Genomic DNA, 25253 nt, shown 5'->3' with positions numbered 1-25253 from the left:
TGTGGGGAAATGGGAAACTGGGGCAAACACCAACTAATCAAAAGAAGATATTTACAACCGGTTTAATCACCTCTCTTATGCTCAAACTTGTTAGAACTTTCCCATCATTTATAAATAGGTGATGTCATGAAACAAATCAAAGTACCCAAAAATCCAAGCACTGTATGAAATCTAAGACTTAAGAGATAAAATTGACCCCAGATGTTGCTTATTAAATCTCTTGCTAAAAGAAGTTGCCAAATTATTAAAAGGAGCCTACCCACAAAATAGATAAACACCTTGCAAAATCTACCAAGCCAACTTTGGCATTCAAAGAATCTAAATTGTTTCCACTCCTTTTTAAAATAATGTTTTACCATTTGTGTTTGTGTGTGTATGTATATGTCTGCATGTGTAGATGTGCATGTGGAGGTCAGAGGACAATCAGTGGGAATTGAATCCCTCAACCATGTGGGTCCGGGATACTGAATGAAGGTCATGAGGCTTGGAGGCAAGTCCTCTTAGGTGTTGAGTCATTTCACTGACAACCTTCCTTTTTGCTATCTTTATTCATTCTGTATTGCCATGTTCCTGACTCCCTTACTCTTAAGTAGGGACAAACATGGCAATCTCTACTTAATACTACCCCTTAAAGTAGCAGGCTAGAATACAGAGCTTGTCATATATTAAACTCAAGGAAAAACACGAGTCACTTACACAGTTGTGATCACCAGATACCTTAGCCTGTAAGGTAATTTTCCTGTAAGAGACGTAACTCTGGCAGTTTGTGATTATTTGTTCTTATTCTTTTGTTTCTATGTCTATGACCTCCATGTCCATAAGTAAGTCATCATTCAGAAAACAAAACAGAACCTAACCATGTAAGTAACAAAACAAACAAAACTGGCTTCCTTCACACAGTTGTCTAAGATGGCTAACCCAGTGATGAACCATGGCTGTACATTACCATTATCTCAGATTTTAAATATCCCAATGCTAAGACATCATTCCAATGTCTGCAACATATAGTCAAGATGAGAACCATTAAATTTAATCTGCTTGAATAGCCGTTTCCCTGGGTTAAAACAAACAAACAAACAAACCAAAACCAAAAAAAAAACGGAATCCTCAATTTTGAATTCTATATAGAATTTAGAAACTTCCCAGTCTGGGGTCTGCTTTAAAATTGTGCAATATGCGGGGTGGTGGCGGCGCACGCCTTTAATCCCAGCACTCGGGAGGCAGAGGCAGGTGGATCTCTGTGAGTTCGAGACCAGCCAGATCTACAAGAGCTAGTTCCAGGTTAGCCTCCAAAAGCCACAGAGAAACCCTGTCTCGAAAAACCAAAAATATCTTCTCTTGTAAAAGAAGAGTACTGTATTTCATTGGCTAAGGGAGGAGAACAGACATCTCTGATTACTGGGGGATAGGGCACTCTGCTCCTTCTACAGAAGGTAAACACAAAGAAGAGTTTGGGTGTTCCCAGTAATTATGGCTGACACTCCAGGGATATCAGATTCCTATCAAGGACTCCTAGGTCCCCAAGGTTCCTTCTCCTACCTCCAGCAGGTCTATCATCCTGGTCATCTGAGAGTAGATAAGGACCCTATGTCCTTGAGACTTGAGTCGAGTCAACAGGACATCAAGGGCATACAGCTTTCCACTGTCTGTGATGAGGCTCTCCTTGCCTGGGGAGAAAAAAAGGGGCGGGGGAGGAAACTATTTAATTGAAGCATCAAATCACCCACTGCAAAGCTGTATGCAGCTAAAATTTCTGTAATCAGGGTGCTTGTCTTCCTGAGAACAGGAAAGTGCTTGAGAGGTAGACTGGAAAGCCCTCTCAAACCCTGACTCCAGGAGTGCTTGCTAAAGCATAGCCTGAAGAGCTGGATTCCGCCTCTCAGCTGACAGTGTGGATTAGGTGTTTGGTCCACATTCTTACTGAGGGGACACCAACCATACAAGGCTAGGCTATCTATCAATGACAAGTATGCTGTGTGCTGTAAGGAACACCTCAAGACTCTACTCTAGAAATTTGTTGCTTCTAATTCTGTGTTCATGCTTGTTTGAGAGTCACAGGAATGCTTGGTTCCCAATTAGTCAACTGTTTGGAAAAGATTAGCAGGTGTGGCCTTGTTAGAGGAGGTGTCACTGGGGGTGGAGTTTGAGGTTTCCAAAGGCCAAGTCAGGCCATCCCTCCCCCTTCTCTGCTTCCAATTTGCAGGAAAGATATAGGTTCTCAGATACTGCTCCAGGACCATGTTTATCTGCTTGCTGCCATGTTCCCTGCCAGGTGGATCACAGATTCGCCTTCTAAAACTTAGAGCCCCTACCTAATTGCTTTCTTTTATAAGTTGCATTCACCATGATATCTCTTCACAGCAACAGAACAGTAGCTAGGACACAGGTTATGTCCTGAAAGTATGAGAACAAACAGAGGCAAGGGAATCTGTCTGAAGATAGTGTAAATACCAATGAAAATAAATGTGTCCACCCTTGACACCCTCCAATAACTGGCTAGCAATTCCAGGGCCATGTGCCCAGCATGTACTCTTTCAATGAGCTCTACTCCCAGTTTTTCAGAAAGAACAGACTTCAAGCTTCTGTGAAATGAAACTGCTTTCACTCACTATCTTGTGTTTTCTCTTTCCTCTTCCCATATGAAACACATTTCAGTCAGAGATCTTTTAAGAACACTTAACTCACAAGTTTTCATCTTATCCATTCAGAACCATTCACTCACATCATATTCCAGGAAGGAGAGTTTCCTGTTTGCAGAGGGTTCATAAACATGCCCTGAACAATTGCTGCATTAAGAGGGGAAGAAAGAAGGCTTGAGGGGTTGCATAAGCGTACATATGGAAGTGGCTGGGAAACACACACACACACACACACACACACACACACACACACACAAAGAAGAGAAACAATACAGAGAATTATACACTGGCAACTACCTCCCAAAAGTAAAAGAAAAAAACTATTAAGTCAAACTATCCATCCTTAGTTTCCGGGGTTGAACCATACTCTTTCTTCAGAACTGCAAAGGCCAAGTACTGACAGCAGTCCAAGAATTTTCAACTGTCATTCTTGCTACTATTTGCCAATATACAATTATTGTCTACACTGAACAAGAACGGATGTGCTGACAGCACCATAACAAATCACCAACTGCTCTGTTTTTGCTACAAAGCTATGGGTCCTGGATGTTTACTCCTCTGCACTGCACCCTTTTCCCACCTTCGGAATGCTGCCAGGACACGCTGCCCTTCCCTCCCCGCCCCGCCCCACCAATGCTCCACACCTTTGTTCAGACTCTTTGTTTGCTCCTGTTTAGATTACTGAAATGCTCTTCTCTTTGCTGTCTCCTTACAAGCACAATCAAATGACTGCAGCAGGGCAAGAGGGAGTGCTGAGCTTTCTCCTTGGCACCAGACAAGGAGGCCAGTGGGAATTCCTAGTCTGATCAGGCAGCAATGTTTTCTGAACAATTCAAGAAGTTCCCTTCTCCTCATAATTCCTTCTCTGCTGGATTGTCAGGAGTTTCTTGATTTTGGTGGCTTTTAGTATTTCCCACAGAGCTAGTCATCTTTTTTTCTTGTTTTTAAAGCCATACAATTTTCAGTCACTGAATGGAAGTGGGCAAGCTAAGCTCTTCATATTTTTATAGCCCTCTTATAGCCCTCTTATGTCCTCTCCCTTCAGAACAAATCACCAGCAGAGCACACACAAATTTGTACGGCGTCTAAAAGCATTAGCTGACTTTGTAATGAAAGATTTATTTTTATGTGTATGTGTCCTGGGTAGTTTAATGTAAACTTGACACAAGCTAGAGTTACAGGAAAGCATGGAACTTCAGTTGAGAAAATGTCTATGTAAGATCTGGCCGTAAGGCATTTTCATAATTAGTGCTGGCCAGCTCATTGTGGGTAGTGGGTGACACTCCTAGGTTGGTGGTCCTGGGTTCTATAAAAAAGCAGGCTGAGCAAGCCAGCAAGCATCAGCCCTCCATAGCCTCTGCATCAGCTCTTGCCTCCAGGCTCCTGGCCTGCTTCAGTTCTTATTCTGACTTCTTCCACTGATGAACAGTGATGAGAAAGAATAAGCCAATAAACCCTGTCCTCTCAAGTTGCCTTGGTCATGGTGTTTCATCACAGCAACGGAAACCTTAAGACAGTAAGAATATTTGCCTATATGTATATATGTATACCATGTATATGCTTGGTCCCTCTGGAGTCAAAGGAGAGCATCAGAAATCCTGAAACTGGTGATTCGGACCACCATGTGAATGCTGGGAACAAAATCTAGGTCCTTTGCAGGAGCAGTGAATTCACTTTAAGATGGAGCTATCTCTAGCCCCTTACTAACTGACTTAAAAACCATGATTAAATAGTCTTCACACTTCCCTGCTTCCCAGGGTAATTTTAGATTGATAACTAGAATGAACTGATGCTAGGATTAGAAAAGTGCAGAGGTAAAGACACAGACACACATGATGATGAACTCAAATACACAAAGCAGTAAAAACTGCCAGCTTGTCACTGTGCAGTTGAGGGAAGTAGAGGCAGGCGGACTAGATCTGGGTTATGGTTTTTTTTTTGTGTGTGTGTGTTTGTTTTTGTGTGGTGCTGGGGATCAAATACAGGGCTCATACATGCAAGGTAAGTGCTATACCAGTAAGCCTTAGACTAAATAGACCTGTTTGGACTGTTTGGAAAGCAAAGGCCCCAAAGAAACTGACTTGAACCAAGAGGATAAAACACTTATGCAAACAAAAATACTTCTGAGTTCTCCAGTGAGTGTGCTAAACGGATCAAATCAGTGTCTAACATTTGTCCTTAGTGATGTATGCAGAAAAAACAGGCTTCTTTTGCTGTCCACACTGGTATCTTTAGGGCCTGGTATACATCATTGAATTCTAGAGCTACCAAGGTGTGCTGTACAAAAGCACCACCTGTGGCTAAGCAGGGCACAGAGCCAGGGGAAGTATAATTCCCAAGAGATCAAGCAGATTCTGCCCAGTCAAACCCAGCCCCAGACCATTCTTTAAAACAGGACCTCAAATGATATTGAAACAACCAGATCTACCCTCTCTTATAATCTTTCCAGCAATCCTATGGTATTCACATACTGTCCACTCTGTTCAGTGACAAGCAAAAAGATTAAATATTGCTCCAAGGAAAGAAGCCCTATGAAAGGCTGAAGATTACAGAAGCAATCAAGGTATGAAACTCAGGAAATTTTGGTCAATCTTTCAAAAATTCCACCTTTCCCAGGGAAACAAAAAATGCAGAAGTATAGAACACAGAGATAAAACATAGAGAGGTTCAAGTGATACCCTCCCTGCCCCCACCCCGCCCGGGTTAGTCCACAGAGCACAATGGGGTCAGTGAGGAGCTTGTCGGTTCTCACAGTAAACAGCCAGTGAGGCTGGTGCTTTTTATCGATGCAAAAAGAACTCAGACACTTCCTGCTATTTAAACAAGGTCCATTTTTCTTTCAAAGAACAGGAAAAGCCACAAGAGATTCCCACAGCGCCAGCAATAAGCCTTCTACTCCTATACTGGGAACTAAAGAGTAGAATGAAGGAAGAAGAAATAGGGTATACTTGCTTCTTTGGGTACCTATGCTTCTTTCCTACCTGCATGACTCTGGTGTCCATTCTGTCCTGCTTTATGCTTGGGCTTTCTCTTCCCCTTAACTTTCAAACACTTTTACCCACTACTTTCATGTGTTCTAAGTCACTCCTGAGGCCATGTGCAATACATAGATTTCACATACCCAAACAGACATCTTATAGGCAAAGCATTCTAAGGATTAGAAAGCCTTCAGACAAGAAACAAAGAAAAGTCGGCCTCCGCATAGGAATCCAGCTGTCTCTTATAGCAGATGCTCCCTTTGAAGCATAGTTCTAGTGTGTGTCCATTAAATTTCAATGAAGAATACAATCAAGATACCAGAGAATTTGGACAATCAAGCTAGCACCATAGCTCTAAGCAGGTGTAAAGTGCATCAGTCTGTGAGCCCTCTGTGTTCAACTTCCTTAAGTGCAGTCTCACTGAAGCAAAGATGAAAACCTAGTTTCCTTTCAACCCTGGACCTTGACCCCATGGGGTCTGGGAATCTGCTAGAGTTTTGGCACAAAACATACTGTTTTTCCTCTTGTTATCATTTAGATCTCTAGGCCTTGTGCAGGACACTGTTTGCGCTACTTAATCTAGGCTCTCTGGGAATGACGACATTCTCATTCACTGCACCAGCAATGGCACAGACAACTGCACTCTTTCAACCTGAGGCCTTTCCTAAACCTTTAGGGGAGTAGTCTCTGAGGTGGGTGGAACCCAGAGGTCATGTGTATACTCGATAAGCACTCTACCCATGAGCACCCCAACCCCCTCCCTTTAAAAAGTGGCACTACTTTCTTATCAAAGGAGAGAACTCAAGAACAAATCTAGAAACATTTCTCTTCCCATCTTTTCACTCAAAACACAGGTTCCCTGTATTTTTACTTATAAATTACACATGAAAGGAGAGTCAGAAACCTCACAAACACTGGAAACTATCACATGGACTTTCTCCGTGTTCTTCTCTTACCAAAGCTGGGAACATGCTCTCAGGGGGCAGAAAACTTACCTGGAATTCTGATGAAAGACCAGCCGTTCTGAGGCCTGATGCTCCATAGCCCTCCAGCAGGCTCTGGGAAGAACTGTGACCTTCGATTTAGCCATTCCGTAGCCAGCTCAGGAGCCCCATTCAACAAACACTGCTTGGCAGCAAGACTCCCTCCCTCCTTCAGAACTCTTCTCTCATACTCTGCACTTCTGTCATTACAGTAAGAATCCAACGGCACTGCGGTGACCTACAGGGCAAAATTCACAGATGATAAAATAATCTCTTCTGCATTTTTCACACACACCAAGTCTTGAGGGAACTTCAACTGTTTTTGTTTTTGTTTTGTTTTGTTTCTTTTAAGACAGGATCTCATGTAGCCTATGATGGCCTCCAAATTCTTAAGTAGTCAATGATGACCTAGCTGATCCTATCCACCTTCAGCACCCAATGTGGGATTATAGGCAAATTTCAGGCTTGTGAATGCTAAGCAAGCATTCTACCAACAACTGAGCTTTATCCCTAGACCCAGAACTCTGAAATCAGACCAGCATGGATCATCTCAGGCTGTTGGCTTTAAATTTCCTCAATTAACAAAATAAGACAATGCCAATGCTTGACTGGGTAAAATAGAAATCTCTAATAAAATGAACCTACAATCACAAGATACAAAAAGAAACAGAGCATGCCGATAGGTTAGGGTGCTAGTAGGATAGTATTCTAATCTCAATAGACACTCATTACTAGATGCTGTTCTTGACAAAGAACTATTGGCCACACACGATGGTGATGCTAGAAAGGGAGCTGGAGATGGACAGACATCATTAAAGGACTACAGTACTGGTCTGACACACATGAAACTATCTTTTTGTTTTTCGAGACAGGGTCTCACTATGTAGCTCTGGCTGTCCTAGAACTCACTCTGTAGATCAGGCTGGCCTCAAACTCACAGAGATCCTTCTGCCTCTCTGCCTCTGGACTGCTGAGATTAAAGGCATGTGCCATCATCACCTGACTTTGCCTGACTTTAATGCTTTCATGGCAAGATTTTTGTGTTTAGTGATACTTCTCATGGACAATCCTAATGGAAAAGAAGGGAAGCCTTCTTTCAAGCCATGCTGGAGAAGGAATATGGAACACAGGGGATAGAGAGAAGCAATCACCAGCAAGCAGCATATTCATTTCCTGTCTAAGGCAGAGACTACACAAAACTCTTAAGTCATTATATAGTACAACCGAGTAAGACTAAAATGTGGCCTTCCCAATGGAGAAAGGGCTCTTTACCACCTTAGAAACACAGTTCATCCTTTCTCAGCTATCTGTGAAGTCATCTGATAAGAAGCCTGTTGACGGTAACTTCTTGATAAAAAGTAAAGGTTGTGGTGATCCACCAAATCCAAGATGATGAAAACACTAAAAGTCCACTCACTGTAAGCAGTACATTACTCAGACAAAGCTTAAAAATAAACAAAGGGATGGGGTGAAAGTGGATATAAGTAGCAGAGCATATAAAGAGCCAAGGTGTGGGAGAGATCAGAACAGAGCATTTGTTGTACCTAGGTAGGCAGTTCTATTACTGCTTGAAAGACAGGTACTTAGGCAATCTGTTTTGCTATTAACTGCTCTATTTTCACGAGAATCAACCTTTAGAGCAGCGATCCCAAAGTTTGGATGCTGAAGAACCTTGATGGGAAGAGATGACAGATGTGAGAGGAGGGAGAACCAAATTTGATCTAGGTTAACAAACACCCCAGGCTATGAAGCCAAGCCTAAACAATGCTGCTAGCTGATCATGTGGTTGCAGGTGCTTCTGCTAAGAGCCACAGGGTACCAACAGCAGATAAAATGTCTCATTTATCAATAGCCAGAAAATAAACAGCACTAACTGGCAAAAGGAGAGGAACTGAATTTCTCAGGGAGCAGTGCCATCTGCAGTTCAGTTGCAAAACTACCTAAGGCCACAGCAAAGGGCCTAGAGTTCTAAAACTTGCTCAGGGTTAAACCAGTTTATGCAAACAAGAGCGAGGAAGCCTTACTAGTTTTGTTTCCTCTAAAATATTTTTGTTATTGTTTTCCTTCTTGTTCACTTTATTTTTCCCTGGATACTTATAAAGATGGAAATATAGAACAGGTTTACAAACACACACACACCCTCATGGTTTACCTACTCAGCAACACACACACACACACACACACACACACACACACACACACACACACACACACACACACACACACACCAGGTTTACAAACACACACACACCCTCATGGTTTACCTACTCAGCAATCCAGCAGACTCTGAGCCATAGCAGATCTCTCCCATGTAGGATGGAATTCACATCCCCCCAAAATCTCTAAAACTGTACTTCCATAAAAAAAACTATTAAAGCAGTTGTTTTGAACTTAGGGGACAGTTCTACATGTGCTCAAATAGCATTCCCTACTGAATGTGTAAAACACTCATTTTTCCTTCCTGACTGCATCACTATCCCTGAATGGGGATTGAACCTAGCTAGGGACATGCTCATGTTAGGTAAGTGTTCTTCCACTAAGTCCCCACCCCCACCCCCGCCCTTTTGTGAGGAAGGTCTCTCGTGTAGTTCAACTATCCTGGAACTCATACTCATCCTCCTTTAGCTTCCTGGATTATGGGATTACAGGCTTGAGCCACCATACTGGATAGTGGAGAATAAAACTGGCATATTCTACTTTTAAAGACAACCCTTTTATCTTCCCTTATTTTCTAGTACGAAACAGAACTCAGACTGGAATCAAGACTCTGAGCCATAATCTCAAGATGGAAAGTCAGAAACTAGATGCCCAGAATGAAGGACAATGGAAGATCAGTGACAAAGGCAGAATATTCTCCTTGCTAAGGACTTGTTGTATAGGCACTCCCAAACATTTAAAAAGCAAACCATTTTCATTTATAAACTTTCAATGTTGCTGACATCCTTCCAAGTCCAGTGCTAAACATATGCACTACGTGTATGCCTGATACCCATGGAGATCAAACAAGGTATCTAGTTCCCTTGGAACTAGAGTGATCAGTTGTGAGCCACCATGTGGTACAGGGAATTGAACCCAAGACACAATTCTCTCTCCCTCTCTTTTTAAAATAATTTTTGATGAGCTTTGTTGATGATTCCTGGTTCACGATATATAGGTGGAATTATAGAATACCATAGTCTAAGTATGTGAGCCATATATTTTAAGGTACAAAAGAGCAAAAAGGTCCATTTCTACTTAGAATAAATCCTGCTTGTAAGTTAGATCCATCCTAGACAGCTTGTGCTCATTCTGCAAACCCTGATGGTGTAGAAATAGCAGTGATGAGGCATGACAAACCATCCTTCCCTCCCCACAAATGCAAATGCATCCCGAATCTAACCCAGGCATATCCAACCTGCGCTTGCAGGCCAGGTGCATTCATGGACAGCTAATGAAATCCAACTGTTGTACTTGACAGCATCATATCACAATGTCAAAGGGTTGTACCCCTTGCAACTCTCACATGCCAATCCATGCTTTGCTTCATTAACCTCCTAAATTACTGTAGTTAGAGGAGCTGCTTTGTCAAGCATTTCAGCGTCCTTCCTGACATATGTGTTCCTGCTCTGGCTATGGGAGCGTGACTGCTCCAAACATTTCTGGGTTTTGGTGAGATGACTGCCCAGGATCTTCCTTACTCTACTAACCTTGTAGAACTATTTCTCAGCTATTGATAAATAGCTCCTTCCTTAGTGGCAGTCACCCCAGAACACACACCAGGGAAATGACTTCTAACAGTGGTAGGCCAGTTAAAGCTCCAAGGAAATCAACTTCTCTTTCCTCACCAAATGTTTACCATCAGTAGAATGAAAGGCACTTCATGAAATATCATTTTATTCATCCCCAGGGCTGATATGAAAGGTGAAGCCTAGTTATGTGTGAATTAAATATTCAGACATGGTTAGAATTCTCATGTGTCAAAATCATGTTCCAATTATTCCTATTTTCAGGTTCAGTACATGCTACATGAGAAAAATCTACAAATATGAGGAAAGAGACTGGCATAGGAAAAGAGGGTGGCAAGTTTTCTACTATTCACTGAAGATCACCACACATTTACAGTGATTACAACTTCCTCCAAGCAACATTTATTATTCTTTAGAGAAAGGGCACCAACAGACATGGCAGTTCAGACTTCTGTCTAGCCTCTGTTAAACACTGTGTTTTCTTTTCTTTTCTCAACTCCTTCCCTTGTGAGACAAGGCTTGACTTGAACTTAGAACTCTCTTGCCTTAACCAACCAAATGCTAGAATGGTAGGGATGTAAACCACCATGCTTCAGCCCACGACTGATGCTTATATTTTTGTTGGTTTAAATTTCTAATTTTGGGAAGACTGTTTTAGAGTACAGTTGATCATAGAGATTTAGGCAGTCTTGAGAGGTAGCAAATATTCTTACGTGCATAAAGACAATTTTTACATACATGTTGATTTATTGGCTTTTACTGGCTCTTTGGCACACTAGAAATAAAGTTTTGGCATTCCTGTTCTAGAAACCTAAGCCTTCTCGCTTAGGATCTTGATACAGAGATCAGGTTAAAAGAGAACAAAACAAACCATGCAACAGTGAAGCCTGAAGACTGCTTTCCACAGAGTACCCAGCTTCAGTTACTTTTTTTATAACTTCAGTCCTAAGAATGCTCTGGAGGAACAGGATACACATAGATTCAAAATACTTTCCTATAAATATACAGCAAAATGTCGAGAGTGGCATAGGAATTAAGCTCACACAGCACAGGACCAGTAGAGAGAAATCGAGGTGGGCAGTAGTCCATGGGACTTAGTACTTAATTTCTATTTTTCATCTTTCTTTAGACCCTTTGTCTCATTCTCTTTTGGTACATTTAATAAAGTATGCAAACTGACAAAAATAATGGCAGACAAATGTTTCCAATGAAGACTTAAAGTGCCTTTTCTAGACAGAACTGTGAAAATAGATGAGTGGAGGAACAAGATAAAAACACAAAAGGGAAAGAGCTCCTTAGCTAACCCTGTTGTTCCGGAAGCAGAAGAAAACAGCTAGCTAGGAAAATAGATAGGTGTTCTTTTCTTTTTCAACATGATGTTTGGTCACATCACTAGTCCGCCTTTCTCTCTTCACATACTTTTTTATGGAATAGGGAGAATTCACGTCTGGCTATGACCAATGAGGAAAAGAAAGGAAGGTGGAGTCAGAGTACCCTATCTAGTGAACCAAAGGAAGCCTCTCAGAGCTGTTTGTCAGCAATCTTGTAGAACTGTTTGGATAAACAGGGTATGGGAAAATAAAGAGAGAAACCCTAAACCTGAAACCACAAAAGAAACACCACCATTTCCACCACACCCCCCCACCACACCAGCAGGAAAAAAAAAGTTTAACTACTGAATGGTGAGTAAGATGCAGCAGCCATTGTGGTTCTCAGATGGAGCACACCTGAGAACCACAGTCCAGGCAAGGCTGTTGAGGGAGTGAAACTGCCTGACCCTGGAGTGACTGTACTGAGATGAGACAGATGAACTCTTCTACTAACTGAGCCACCATCCTATGACAAACTTAAGGAAAAAACCTCAAAGCAGGTGACAAAAGGCTCCCTTTGCTCCTGGCACTGCTGCTGGGTACTGATCTTCCTGAGAGATGGTTTGTCCCATTACAGTTTACTGCCTGTAATTAATTTAATGAAAAGCAATCTGATTTAATCAAAAGCCATCACCCAACATATAGTAATTCTCAAATCTATACATTTCAAGGTGAAGAGGTACTGTCTTGGGAAGAACGGGATCATGGATATTTTCCCATTTTAAATTTTCTTTTGAAATAGGTCTTATTATGTAATTCAGTCTTGCCTTGGATTCACAAGCCTCTGATTTACTGGGATCACAAGTTAATAACCATTCCTAGCTCCCTTCTTTTTAAAAACTAATTGGTAAGTTTTCAAGATCTAAACAGCTTAGAAACTGGCCCCCTCCCCCAGTACTGATTCATTTTTTTACAGTATTATCTGTTTCATTTCTTCCCTCCTGTGGCACTTACTCGTGGACTGGCCACACTCAAAAAAGATGGCAGCTCAGTGAGCAGGCAGCAACGAAGTGAGGAGGTAGCTGATCTCCGTTGATGGACAACCTGGTCTGAGTAGCCACTCACTGCTTTACAATGGCTGCTAAAAACAAGAGACTAAAAAGAAAAAAAAATATATGTATAAATAAAATGTTAATAAAGCAAAACAGAAAATGTGTCACATACTGAACATCCAACTTAATGAACTTTTTTCCTGGCCAATACTATTAATTCTAAATAATCATTAATCAGAACCAAATATGTAATATATAGTTGAAACCCATGTTAACTTCAAAATGTGGATTTATTAGTATACAAAATCAAGTGTCATTTCTAATTCTACTTCTAGAAGAGCTATTTCAGACAAAATACTATGTGTGCTAGGTGGATAGTTGGTTTGTTGTGACTATGAATGCAAACTCGAACCACACTGTTTAAGACTAACTTCTTCTAAATTTTCCTGTAAGACAATGTAGAATCAGGTGGTAGCAGTGTCATGTGGCTCTAGCAAAGTTGGTCCTTCTTGAGACAGTGTCTTACTGCGTAGCCTATAATGGCCCAGAATTTTCTACATAGACCAGGCTGGCCTTCAATTCACCGAGATCTACCTGCCTCTGCTTCCTGAATGCTGGGATTAAAGATGTGCACCGCCATACCCTGCCAACAGTGGTCCTTTTGAGCCAGACTGGCACTATTGGAATTATGTGGCCTACATAACTCATTAAGTAGTCAGGCTAGCAGTTAAGCTTGTGGCAATACTCCTGTCACTGCTCCTCACATGCTGACGATTACAGACATGCACCACCACCATTCTGATTGTATTTCTTTTCATTCACACAGAGACAGGAATGTAAGTGTTCATGAACAGGAAACAATCTCTCTCTAGCCTGCATCAGACAATCAATTAAAAATGTTAACTGAGGCTGGGCAGTGGTGGCGACTGCCTTGAACCAATCCCAGCAACCCAGGAGGCAGAGGCAGGTGATCTCTGTGGGTTCATGGCAAGTCTGGTCTACAGAGCAAGTTCCAGGACAGCCAGGACTACCCAGAGAAACCATGTCCTGGACAAAAAAAAAAAAAAAAAAGGTTAATTGAGACTGAAGGGATACCTCAGAGGTTAAGAGCACTTGTTATAACAAATATTCTAGAAGACTTAGGTTAGATACCTAATATCCACACAGTGGCTCATATTATCTGTAACTCCAATTCCAGGGGATCCAAACACTCTCTTCAGGCCTCCTCAGGTACCATGTACATACTTGGTGCACAGACAAATGTGCAGGCAAAATACCCATACACACAGAAATAATTAATTGAAAAAATGTCTTCTAAAAATATTAAGGAATAAAAGTATTAATTATTGTGTTGGGGATATTGCTCAGTTGGTGTGATGCTCACCTAGTATGCATCAGGTCTTAAATTCAACATGAAGTACTGAATAAAGACTGGGTGTGGAGGAGGAAGATTAGATACATGAGTTCTAGGCTAACCTGAGCTACATGAGGTTGAATTTCACAATAAAATCGCAAGATTGTCAAAAACTTCACATAGGTCACTCTTTAACTCACTCTTTAGGCCATGCTTGGCTTCCAACTCAAGAGTTTGCCTCTGCCTGTGCCTCTGCCTCCTGAGTGCTGGGATTAAAAAGGCATGAGGCCACCACTGCCTGGCTTTTACATATTTTCTTTTTACATATTTTTCTTTTCTTTTCTTGAAGACAAAGTTTCACTATACAGTCCTGGTTGGTCTGAAACTCATTCTGTAGACCAGGCTAGTCTTAAACTCACGGAGATCTGCTTGCCTCTGTCTCCCAAGTACTGGGATTAAAGGAATGTTACCACCATGCCCAGCTCCATTTTGTGAATTTTAAACTGAAACATCTAAAACTGCCCTAATTTCTAAGAGCCACTTAGCTTATGAGAATTGAGTCTGTAAGGCTCTTAAAAGAGCTAGAGAGACTACTCAGCAGGTAAAGGCACTTCCTGGGAACCCTGATGACCTGAGTGCAATCCCCAGAACCAGCATGGTACAAGGAGAGAAATGATTCCTGCAGGATGACCTTTGACATCCACAGTGTGTCAATACACATTCTTTATACACACGGTAAAGACAAGACACTAAAAAAAATACAACTTTGGCTGGACAGTGTGGCCCATGCCTTTAATCCCAGCACTAGGGAGGCAGAGGCAGGGGGATCTCTGTGAGTTAGAGGCCAGCCTGATCTACAGAGTGAGTGCCAGGATAGACTCCAAAGCTACAGAGAAACCCTGTCTCAAAAAACAAACAAACAAACAAACAACAAACAAACAAAACAAAACAAAACAAAATCAATCCAACAACAAAAATACAACTTTGGCTGGGTGTGTGGAGTCCCACACCTTTAAGTCTAGAACGTAGCGGGCAGAAACAGGCAGATCCTTGAGTTACATGCCAGCCTGGTCTACACAGGTAATTCCAGGACTGTCAGGGCTAAACAGAGAAACCCTATCTCAAAACTAAACAAAAAAACAAAACAAACTTTCAACATATACTATGGCTAAGGAGATGATTACCATGACATCTGTACCCAAAGACAGTATTAACGACAATCAACAATGATACTTGCAGCCGGGCATTGGCGCATGTCTTTAATCCTAGCACTCAGGAGGCAGAGGCAGGCGGATCTCTGTGAGTTCGAGGCCAGCCTGGTCTACAGAGCAAGTTCCAGGACAGGCTCAAAAACAATAGAGAGAAACCCTGTCTTGAAAACCAAAAAGATACTTGCTTTCTGACAATAATCATTTCTGCCAAGGTCTTCAATAGGATACAGCTTTAAAAAAGGTTTTGCCTCAAAATAGTATTTCCTATAGTTCTAGATTTAATCTTTAAGTAAAAGATTTTTTAAAAATCCACATCTACAAGATTTACACTCATCAGTACACATTACCACCTAACAAAACAATCCTTGGGAAGCGCTCTCAGGACACACACTAATGGAGCTACATTGACAGTTGAAGCCAACTTTTTCTTTTCCTGTTTTCCCCATGGCCATGACTAAATACAGACAGTGGGAAGTTTTTTCCTCTGCCTCTCCCCACCAAGTCTAACAATAGAAGTAAAACTACACTGTATGTTTAGTACATATATGTGTGGCTAGGTATATGCCAGAGTCTGAAACTCCTCAACTGTTCTCCATCTTGCTATTTTTGCAATTAAATATTATTTATTTTTGTGTGTGAGTGATGGACAACTTGTTGGACTTAGTTCTTTCCTTCTATAATGTGGGTCCTGAGGATTATACTCAGGTTCTTTGGATTAAACTCAGGTTCTCAATCTTGGTGGCAAGAACCTTTTTCTCTGAGTCAACCTGTTGGCCCCATATTATAATGTCTCCCCCTCTGAATCTGGATCTGCCTTAAACATACTTCTGTCAGGAAGAAAAAGAAGGGGGGGGGGCAACAAGAAGGAAATAAAGGCAAACTATATATAAAGGAATATTTCTCTTACAAGTTTATACATACAAATTTTGCTATATACGTATGTATTTATCAAACACTTGTATATAACAAAGGATGAACTGTTGTTATACCTGGCCCTCAACAAAGTAATTCCTAAGCAAAACCAAAACTGGGCAAATAATATGACATTACAACAGCAACAGGCTTGTTTTTCTTATTTGGAGACTGGGTCTCACTAAGTTGCCCAAGCTGCACAAGATGTATAGGCAGGCAAAACTCCCATACACATAAAATAAAGGATAAAGGGAAAATTAAAGGAGACCAAGTCAAGCAGCTCTTCACCATAACAAACTTATATACGAAACATTTGCACAGGAAAATACACACACAATATATGTGTAACTCAATACATGGTACAAACCCCTCAGAACACTGGGATTGTTTGCTTTTTGTTTTGAGAGATGTTTTCTCTGAAAAACAGTCCTACCTGTCCTGGAACTCACACTGTAGACTAGGTTGGCCTCAAACCCACAGAGACCCACTTGCCTCTGCCTCCCCAGTACTGGGAATTAAAGGTATGCGCCGCTACCACCCAGGTGAACATTGGGGTTCTTGATGACACCATTTAACATTATTTTTACCAATGCAAAGAAATGGGAAGTGAGGGCACTAAGCAGACAATTTATTCACAGATAATGGCTTACCTTTAACAAAGGGCAGCTACAAAGATTAGGGAAGGAAAGTGGAAAATCAACTCCAAGAAGAAAATCCTTATTTCTCAGATATCTCTGATGGCTCTCCCTGTCTGGCTCTTCCCAAAAACGTAGCTGATGAAGCCTGTAGGAGGCTTTCAGAGACAGGAAAAGAGCTAACCACCTGAAAGAAACCACAGACATACATATATGCTTACTCAGGGCACCTAGGAAATTTGGTAGTTCACAACAAGGACCTAGCTCAGTATCACACACCATTTGTAAATCTCGAGCATTTTGGAAAAAATTCTATCTTACCTTCAGATAAAGCCATTATACACTTTTGTTCTACATATTCGCTCACAAGATGTTTTTAACATAAAATGCTCTATACAGCTATAATAAAAAGCAAATAAATATAAAAAAATTCAGAAACATTTATTTCTACTTCAAAAACTCTACCTGAAGCTGGTGTTGCGAGGCAAAGACAGACAGATCTCTGTGAGTTTGAGGCCAGCCTGGTCTACAGATCAAATTCCAGGACAGGCTCCAAAGCTACAGAATAATCCTTCTCGAAAAACCACCACTACCACCACCACCATCAACAAAAACAAACAAACAAAAAAAAGCAAACAAAAAACCTCTTAGTATAAAAACCATCCTAGCAGGAAGACAGTCATTCCTAATGAGTTATCTATTACATTAAAACAACTAACAGGGGCTGGAGAGATGACTCAGCAGTTAAGAATACTGGCTCTTCCAGAAGACCCAGGTTCAATTCCCAGCATCCACTTGGCAGCTCACAACTGTCTGTAACTCAAGACCCAGGGGATATGATACCCTAACACAGACATACATGTAGGCAAAACACCATGAACATTTAAAAAAAAAGAAAAAAAGCAAAAAAAAAGCAAATAAATTTTACAACAACATAATTATATCAGTGAAATCCATTTTACAAAGAATAAAAACACACAGCTGTACAGCTATATTTCCCAGAATGCTTGAGGTAGAATCATATCTCTATGCACCTACACATACACACATACAAACAGAAGAAAAAGGAAAAGATTATAATAATTCTTTTTTATTAGGGACTGGGACAAGGTTTCATGTAGCATAGGCAGCTTTCAACACATGATCCCCCTGCCTCAGCACGCAAAATGCTGGGATTATAGGCATGTACCATCACCATTTCTAGCTCATAAAAAATTATTAATAGAGGGGGGAAAAGAAGTTTGAATAATGTAATATTAAATATTTAATGTCATTTTATTTTTGTCACTATCTATTCCCAATTCTTCTATCAAACAGCAAGCAAATTACTCACCTGGCCAAAAGTCCCTGAAGCATGAGGTTTGCCATTTCTGCTGGCGAGACATCAATAAATCGAAGGAAAGAAAAACAGCTTCCTTCATTAATACCTGGAAAATCAAAGAACAATGCTGAGCCTGTTAGCAAACCAAGACAAACCAACTCAACTTAGCCTGCTGACCTGTTTAATTCTTACAAACAAACTGTAAAGATTCTGATCTAGCCAGAATAGCACATTTGTGTACTACAGCCACAGACAGAAGCCGTACCTGTGAAGTATAGCACATACAGGATGGAGTGGAGATGGCTCATCAGTTTGGGGCTTTTGGCCTTTGGTTAATTTCTATGATTTGAAGAAAAAGGAAAGGACAGAACAGAAGAGAAAGGTTCTGAACTTTCGCCTTAATATTTTGGACAATGCTCAAAGTCAAGCAGCTTAGGATAAGGAAGAAGAAAGGAATTCCGATTAATAAAAAGCATTAATGTCAAATTTCAAGCCGAAGAAATTCTTTGTTTTGAGACAAGTTCTCATATAGCCCAGGGTGGTCTCAAACTTGTTATATGCTCAAAGATGACTTTGAACTTCTGATCTTCCTGACTCCCTCTCCTGATCGAAGGGATAACAGGTATGTGCCACAAAGCCTGGTTTTTTGGGTGCTAGGGACTGAACCAAGGGCTTTGTGCAAGTTAGGCAAGCATTCTACGATAAGAAATTCTCATGCTAGGCTAGACTGGCTTCCGTCTCCTGAGTACTGAGATTACAAAGGTGAATTACTGGACTTGGCTTTAAGTATGAGAAATTTCTAAAAGAGAGGGAGGTATAAAATGAAGCTAGAAAGTCACTATGACTATTTTGTACTGCTTCCTGTTATATCTGCAAATGACAGAAACTAGATCTGTATAGCGACACATGCCTTTGATCCCAGGACATGGGAGGCAGAGGCAAGTAGATCACTCAGTTAAAGGCAAACCTCTTCTACATAGGGAGCTCCAGGGCTATGTAGATAAACCCTGTCTCGAAAAACCAATAAAATAAAACAAAAATTACAGAAATCATAGGTGAAGATGACTAACTTGTAAATCTTTTTTTGCCTTTCATTTGTTTCTGGGTGGTACGCAAGCATAGGCACATGCATGTGCAAAGATCAGAGTTAATCTCAGCATCTGCCTTGGTCTCTTTCTATTTACTGAGGCAAGGAATCTGGCTGAACATGGTTGGTACTCACTGATTTCACTAGTTTAGCTAGCCAGCTGCTTTAGGGATCCTGTCGCTCCCACTCAAGTGCTAGAGTTATAGGAAGGCTAAAACACCCATCCAGCATTTACCCGGGTTCTAGTGATCTAAAATCTAGCCCTTATACTAGTGTGGCATATGCTAATGTTCCATAGTCTAAGCCATCTCCCTAGCCACTAACTTACTAATTTATCAAGACATTAGAAAATAAAAGCCCAAACCACTACAGCCACAGGCAAAAAGCCAAAACAGTCACAGGTAAAACAAAGACCATCCTGGTAAAAACCCAACCCTCCTTCCAAAGATCAAAACTCCTACCTTTTCTGTGGAAGAGCGACTGCTGGATATAGTCCGGTGCAAATGGAGAAAGCAGAACCTTTAACCACCTGTAAAGCAAGTAATTAAAACAAATCCGTAGGGAGTACACACATTTCGAAGTTAACTAAACTGGAAGCTCCAAATTAAGGAAAATATTTTAATAATATGTCTACATGTAAGAAGTTTCTTGTCATATTACTATGCAAATCATGGCAGAAATACTGAAAAATACAAAATTGTTATGGTAATATAAATCTCTCCTGACTTCACAATTTTACCCTGGACAACAAGTACAATTCTAGTCTGTTTCTCTTGCTCAAACCTATTAAATGAGATTCAATTTTACTTTCATTAGATAATGTTGGTAGAGATTTTTATAACAAAGCTTTGAACTTTCAAAATCCACAGCTCTCAAAATGCTGGCATACAGATATCCATTTAAGAATACAATAAAATGTCTGAAATCCAGAACTATCCTGACTTAGAGGTATAAAATGTATCATATACCAATTTTCTGAATGAAATGGTATCTAGCATATTAGTTTAATGACTAATTTAACTTTACCAAATTTATTACTGCAGACTCTATCAAGAGAGTAAGTTTAATTAAAAAGTAATAAACTCAGTTCTGGAGTTAAGTGTGACTCTAAGTCACTTTAGCATAACTTAAGTATACCAAAGTGTTTTTTTAGTAAATTTACTGTTGACTTTTGATGCAAACACACAGGCACTCATTCCTGATTCAGAAAGTTAATAGAAATAGCTAAGGCAGTTAAGGCCATCTAATGGAAGCCTTAACAGTGCTCCTACTCCTTTCATAACAGCCCTCAATAACTGTTCATCATTTGTTTAAATATATCTTTATTGGAAACTCACATATTCAACACTGACTTTATCTACTCCTCTAAGGCTTTAACTCTATAGTAAGTAGATCATCTACTTAAGCATGAGGCCTTGGGTTCAATCCCTAGCACTATTAAATAATAAACATGCTCATTGAGCCAAATTATAAAAGCACTCAGCATCAACAGGTATCAGTATTTGCTCACCTATCTCGTGAATGGTTGAAGACCCTGATCTGTCCATGACGATAGATAAACTTTGAAATTTCATATGGCTTTAGGGAAATATGAAACGGAGACCAAGTTTCTTGCCGTTCAAATAACTCTGGGTGATTACACACCTAAGATGAAGGGAAACAGAAGAACACTGTCATTTACAGACATCATTGCTGAATGTTAAACTTCATGAATACTTACCTTCCCATTTTCATCGCTAGTGGTCTACCTGGCATCAAGCCTAGAGCCCTCTTCATGAAGTAGGTTAATGAAAACATCAAAGCAGATGACCTAAGCCTTACCTTCCTGAACTGCATGACAAGATTCATGAGGCTGCTGGTGGTGGTCTGTGCTTGCTGAGTGGAGCCCATAGAAGACTGCAGTAAGTCCTCAATGGAAATTTTATTCTTTAGTGCCTGATATAAGAGCTTCTGGCGACTGGTCAATTGGCAGTACATTAGAATCTCAATCTAAAAAAAAAAAAAAAGAGAGAAGAAACAGAAAAAAAAAATCAACAAAAAAACATTCCTATTTGTAAAAATTAGGTGAAAAAAAATCAGTATAAACTTAAATGAAACAATGTTTCCTTGAACCACTTCTCTTGTTACACACACAGGATGTCCTCTCTGAATCCTTTTTTACTTCTAACAGCACCAATTATCACCCATCCCAGTCATTTACAAAAACTTATTTCCTGAATATCCCACGTCCATATTTTCAAGTACCAACTGTGAAAGGACTACTCAAGTCTACAACAAACACATTATGTGGTATATCAAGGGGAAAAAGATCTCTTCTACAACTTACCAATTGGCTAACAGTATTACCATTCATTCAGTTGCCCACAGATCATAATACCTGATTTATAAAGACCAAATCTACCAGGCATGATGGTACACAATCAAGCCCAGTACCTGGGAGGCAGAAGCAAGAGAATCTCTGTGATCTGAGGCCAGCCTCAGTCTGTGCTACAGTGAGACCTTATCTCACAGGAAAATAAAAACATTGAGATATGCATGGAACCTTTAGAAAAGATTTAGTTATTTAATGTGCACTGGTGTTTTGCCTCTATATATTCTATGTGGGTGTCAGATTCCCTGGAACTGGAGTTACAGACAGTTGTGAGCTGCCATGTGGTTTCTGGGAACTGAACCCAGGACCTTGAAGAACAGCCAGTATTCTTAACCACTGAACCATCACTCCAGCCTGCATAAAAATATTTTTAGATAAAATAATTATAAGACTTATTTTACAATATACCAAAGGTTAGGAATGGCCATGAGCTGATCACTGCTGATGCTATACCATGGGTACAACTGAAGTCATGACATTATTCTATTTTTGTAATGTTCCAAATTCTCCATTAATAAAAATACAGCCAAGCATGATGACTCATACATATAATCTCAACAAGTGGTCAAAAGGGTAAGGGCAGGAGAATTGTTCAGAGGATTGTTCATGAGATCCAGGACACCCTAGCTTACAGTGTAAGACATGTATAAAAATAAAAACAAACCCATCGTGTGTGGGAGGAGGGGAGGTTAATGAAAGGAAAAGAGTATTTGCCTCGATTAGGTCCCCCATGACCATTCAAGTTCAAAGATTTCAAACTGGGTATCTTTCAACTAAATATATACCAAGGAAATTTCCTGACAAGAACCCTAATTGGGTACCATCACAAGTTCAAACGCATTAAAAGTAAGGTTTTATCTTACCTTGTCAGACAATTCATTTTCTACATCTTTTTTTATTCTTCTCAGCATAAATGGCTTCAAGATCATGTGTAATCGAGAGAGCTGATCTGAAACAGGAAGTCCATAAATAATGCACTGTACACTGATTGAAGATAGTCAAAACAAACATCATGTTCCTCCCTACAAACCCTACAAATGCCACTGGGATCAATGATTTTCTGAAAGAATGAAACTTCCAAAGTAGAAAAACAAGCATCTTGTATAGGCTGTATTTACATTAGAAACTATTTTCAGAGTATATCTGGAAAACTATTATCAATAATAAGGTTTTCACAAAGATCCAAGGAAAGGTAGAAGGGACTCCCAGTGTGAACTATTTTTTGTCAACTTGATACAATGTAGTTACCTGGGGAGAACAACTGAAGAATTCCTTCCCATCAGATTTGACTGGGGAACCTTGTGAGGGTATTTTCTTTTCTTTTTTCTTTCTTTCTTCCTTCCTTGTGTGTGTATTTAGTTGTTGTGTCCCTCCCCTCCCCACCCCCATAGCCTTGGCTGTCCTGGAACTCACTCATAGACCAGCCTGGCCCGGGACTCACAGAAATCTGCCTGCCTCTGCCTCCCAAGTGCTGAAATTAAATGCATGCACCACTACACCTGGTTACATTTTCTGGATTAATAATTGATTATTCAGGGGGAGCCAGCCAACTGTGGGAGGTGCCACTCCTGGGCAGGTGGTCCTGGGTAATACAATAAAGCAGGCTGAACAACTCATGGAAGCAAGCCAAAAAGCAGTATTCTTCCATGGTCTCTACTCCAGTTCCTGCTTCAAGCTTTCTGCTTCTACTCCTGTTCTAATTTCTATGATGGTCTAAGTGTGTAACCCCAATAAATCCTTACTCTCCAAACTACAACAGAAGGCAAACTAGGATACAATTTGCTCTTCACCACTGAGCCATCTCTCCAGACCCTACCTAATTTTTCTTATAATTAGTGCATGTCAAGTTATGTCTATATAATAATAAGCAACTTGGCATGTTCTTAATATTAGGCAAATAGTACAAAACTATTGACAAACAAGGTTAAAAATGTTTGCAATAGAAACCAATTCTAGGCCAGGTGTTGGTGTCGCACACCTTTAATCCCAGCACTCAGAAGGCAGTGGCAGGCGGATCTCCGTGAGTTTGAGGTCAGCCCAGTCTAGTTAGTTCCAGGATAGGCTCCAAAACTATTTACAGAGAAACCCTGTCTCAGGGGAAAAAAAAAAAGAAAAAAGAAAAAGAAAAAGAAACGACTCCTAGAACTCATAAAATGGCTCAGTGGGTGAAGATGCTTGCCAAGCAAGCCTGGTAACCTGAGTTACCACATACAAAGGTAAAACAAAGAAGAAAATGATTCCACAGTTGCCCTCTGACCTCCACAAGATCACTGCGACAAGCATCCTCCCACCGAATAATAAGCAAAATTAAAAGAAAAAATAAAGAAATCCTAAGTATACAGTTGCCCATACTAAAAGATTGAAAACAAAGTTCAGAGCCAGGTGTGGTGGCTCACATCTGCAATCCTAGCACTTGGGAAATTGAAATTGTAAATGTCTAAGTTTGAGGCCAGACTACATAGCCAATTTCAGACCAGTCTAGACTGTAGTGTGAAATCTGGGTTAGTCTCAGAATTACATACACAAAAAGAGAAAAGCCATGATACTACTTACTCTCATCAATAGCAGATTTGTTTTCAGCATGACTTTCAATGTCCTTGGAAAACCATTCATTAAATTCTTCATGTGAATCAAATAATGTTGGCATAATGAAATGCAGCAGAGCCCAAAGCTTGAAACAAAGGAAAAATGTTAAAATGTGTCATAAAATGATGCTAAGATGACAGTCAAACAGCTGATTCCACAACTGAACAGTTTTGTGGTAGCATAACTAGGTACTAAAAACCCTAGAGAAGGAGCCAGACTGGTTAACTATGTGTTTTCATGAATAAAGTTTTATGTGAACATAGCCAGATCCATTCATTTCTACCCTATTTATGACTCCTTCCATACTGCATAAACAAAAACAATCGGTTGTCAATAGTGAATGTATTGTCTACAAAATGTAAAGTGATGAATTCTAAAGAAAGAATTCTCTCAGAGTTAGAGAATATATCAGCTTCCAATTCTAAAGTAAAAACTCATCCAATATAGGATGGGCAACATTTCCTAATGTGCTCAATATTTACTAAGGAAACAAGAAGGGACACTGAATTAATGAATAGTAAGAAAATAAGAATGGCGCCTACAAGACATTTAGGAAGCTACAATTCAATTCTTCTATGGTGGTGAATATCATCTGTATAGAATTGTAGGAGTCCCGCATGGATACAATTGTCTTAAGAAGATATAAACCGTGACCTTGACGAGTGCCTACCTCTGCCATGGTATTCTGAATGGGGGTTCCAGTTAACAAAAGCCGATTCCGACACTGGAATTGTAAGAGAATCTTCCAACGAACACTGTTCAAGAAAATGTTACAAATTCCAAGTTGGCAATAAGTCTTTCTTTAATGATCCTAAGATCCAATATTCATAAAAATGCTTCTGAAACAACACTTATGAGTCACATATGGTATCGTGAACACAACAAAAATATATTTTAACAAAGATGAAGATAAAAATTCCAGCAGAACTAAGACTCATCAATAGCAATAGTATTAATGTTTAGGAAAAAAAAATTTCCTCAAATAGGTAAAGTGGGTGACCTTTGACCTTTCTAGCTTTATACTCTCCAGCTATTCTTGCCTTTAAGAAAACAAAACAAAACACACAAAAAACAAGGCATCTACTTAGA

General features: G+C 40.2%; 1 protein-coding gene across 3 annotated transcripts in view; it reads right to left on the bottom strand.

Annotated features, from left to right (window-relative positions):
• Ino80 (INO80 complex ATPase subunit) overlaps positions 1–25253 on the bottom strand; it is a 106180-nt gene that overhangs the window by 38140 nt on the left and 42787 nt on the right. For all 3 annotated transcript variants that reach the window (XM_027422166.2, XM_027422165.2, XM_035446079.1), the window contains 11 exons: positions 24835–24919; positions 24132–24249; positions 22442–22527; positions 21029–21196; positions 20718–20851; positions 19669–19736; positions 18133–18226; positions 16815–16986; positions 12650–12790; positions 6613–6838; positions 1540–1667 (listed from right to left, as the gene is read on the bottom strand). In XM_027422166.2, the coding sequence (XP_027277967.1) occupies positions 1540–1667; positions 6613–6838; positions 12650–12790; positions 16815–16986; positions 18133–18226; positions 19669–19736; positions 20718–20851; positions 21029–21196; positions 22442–22527; positions 24132–24249; positions 24835–24919 (1420 nt within the window). The remainder of the gene's footprint in view (positions 1–1539; positions 1668–6612; positions 6839–12649; positions 12791–16814; positions 16987–18132; positions 18227–19668; positions 19737–20717; positions 20852–21028; positions 21197–22441; positions 22528–24131; positions 24250–24834; positions 24920–25253) is intronic.

The sequence above is a fragment of the Cricetulus griseus genome, chromosome 6 (assembly GCF_003668045.3).
Source record: "Cricetulus griseus strain 17A/GY chromosome 6, alternate assembly CriGri-PICRH-1.0, whole genome shotgun sequence".
In the NCBI taxonomy this organism is placed as follows: Eukaryota; Metazoa; Chordata; class Mammalia; order Rodentia; family Cricetidae; genus Cricetulus; species Cricetulus griseus.
The sequence above is the reverse complement of the archived record's forward strand: the minus strand, read 5'-3'. Positions and strand labels throughout refer to the sequence as shown.